Raw genomic sequence first — 282 nt, forward strand, 5'->3', positions numbered from 1 at the left:
GGCCGTGCGGCCCCTGCCGCTGCAAACCCGGCTACCGCGGCAAGCGCTGCGAGACGAGTGAGTTGCCAAAAAGCATTGGCGGAGCATCACCCTTTCTCCTCCCACAGCCGTGCGGGGCCGCCTGCGCTCCCAGGGGCACTCGAGCAGTGCCACATCCTTTCTCCTTGGCTGGGGTTGTTGGCAGGTTGTGACCCTGGATACTATGGGGACGGCTGCGAGAAGAAGTGTAGCTGCTCTCCAGAAGCGTCTTGTGACCGTGTCACCGGAGAGTGCCAGAAAGAG

General features: G+C 63.1%; 1 protein-coding gene across 1 annotated transcript in view; it reads left to right on the forward strand.

The window, feature by feature from the left end:
* Positions 1 to 282, forward strand: part of MEGF6 (multiple EGF-like-domains 6) — a gene marked incomplete at both ends in the record, with an annotated part of 23,089 nt that overhangs the window by 18,252 nt on the left and 4,555 nt on the right. Inside the window, one exon of the mRNA XM_010138521.1 lies at positions 185 to 279. Within this exon, the coding sequence (XP_010136823.1) occupies positions 185 to 279 (95 nt within the window). The remainder of the gene's footprint in view (positions 1 to 184; positions 280 to 282) is intronic.

This window comes from Buceros rhinoceros, unplaced genomic scaffold, assembly GCF_000710305.1.
Source record: "Buceros rhinoceros silvestris isolate BGI_N320 unplaced genomic scaffold, ASM71030v1 scaffold21236, whole genome shotgun sequence".
Lineage (NCBI taxonomy): Eukaryota > Metazoa > Chordata > Aves > Bucerotiformes > Bucerotidae > Buceros > Buceros rhinoceros.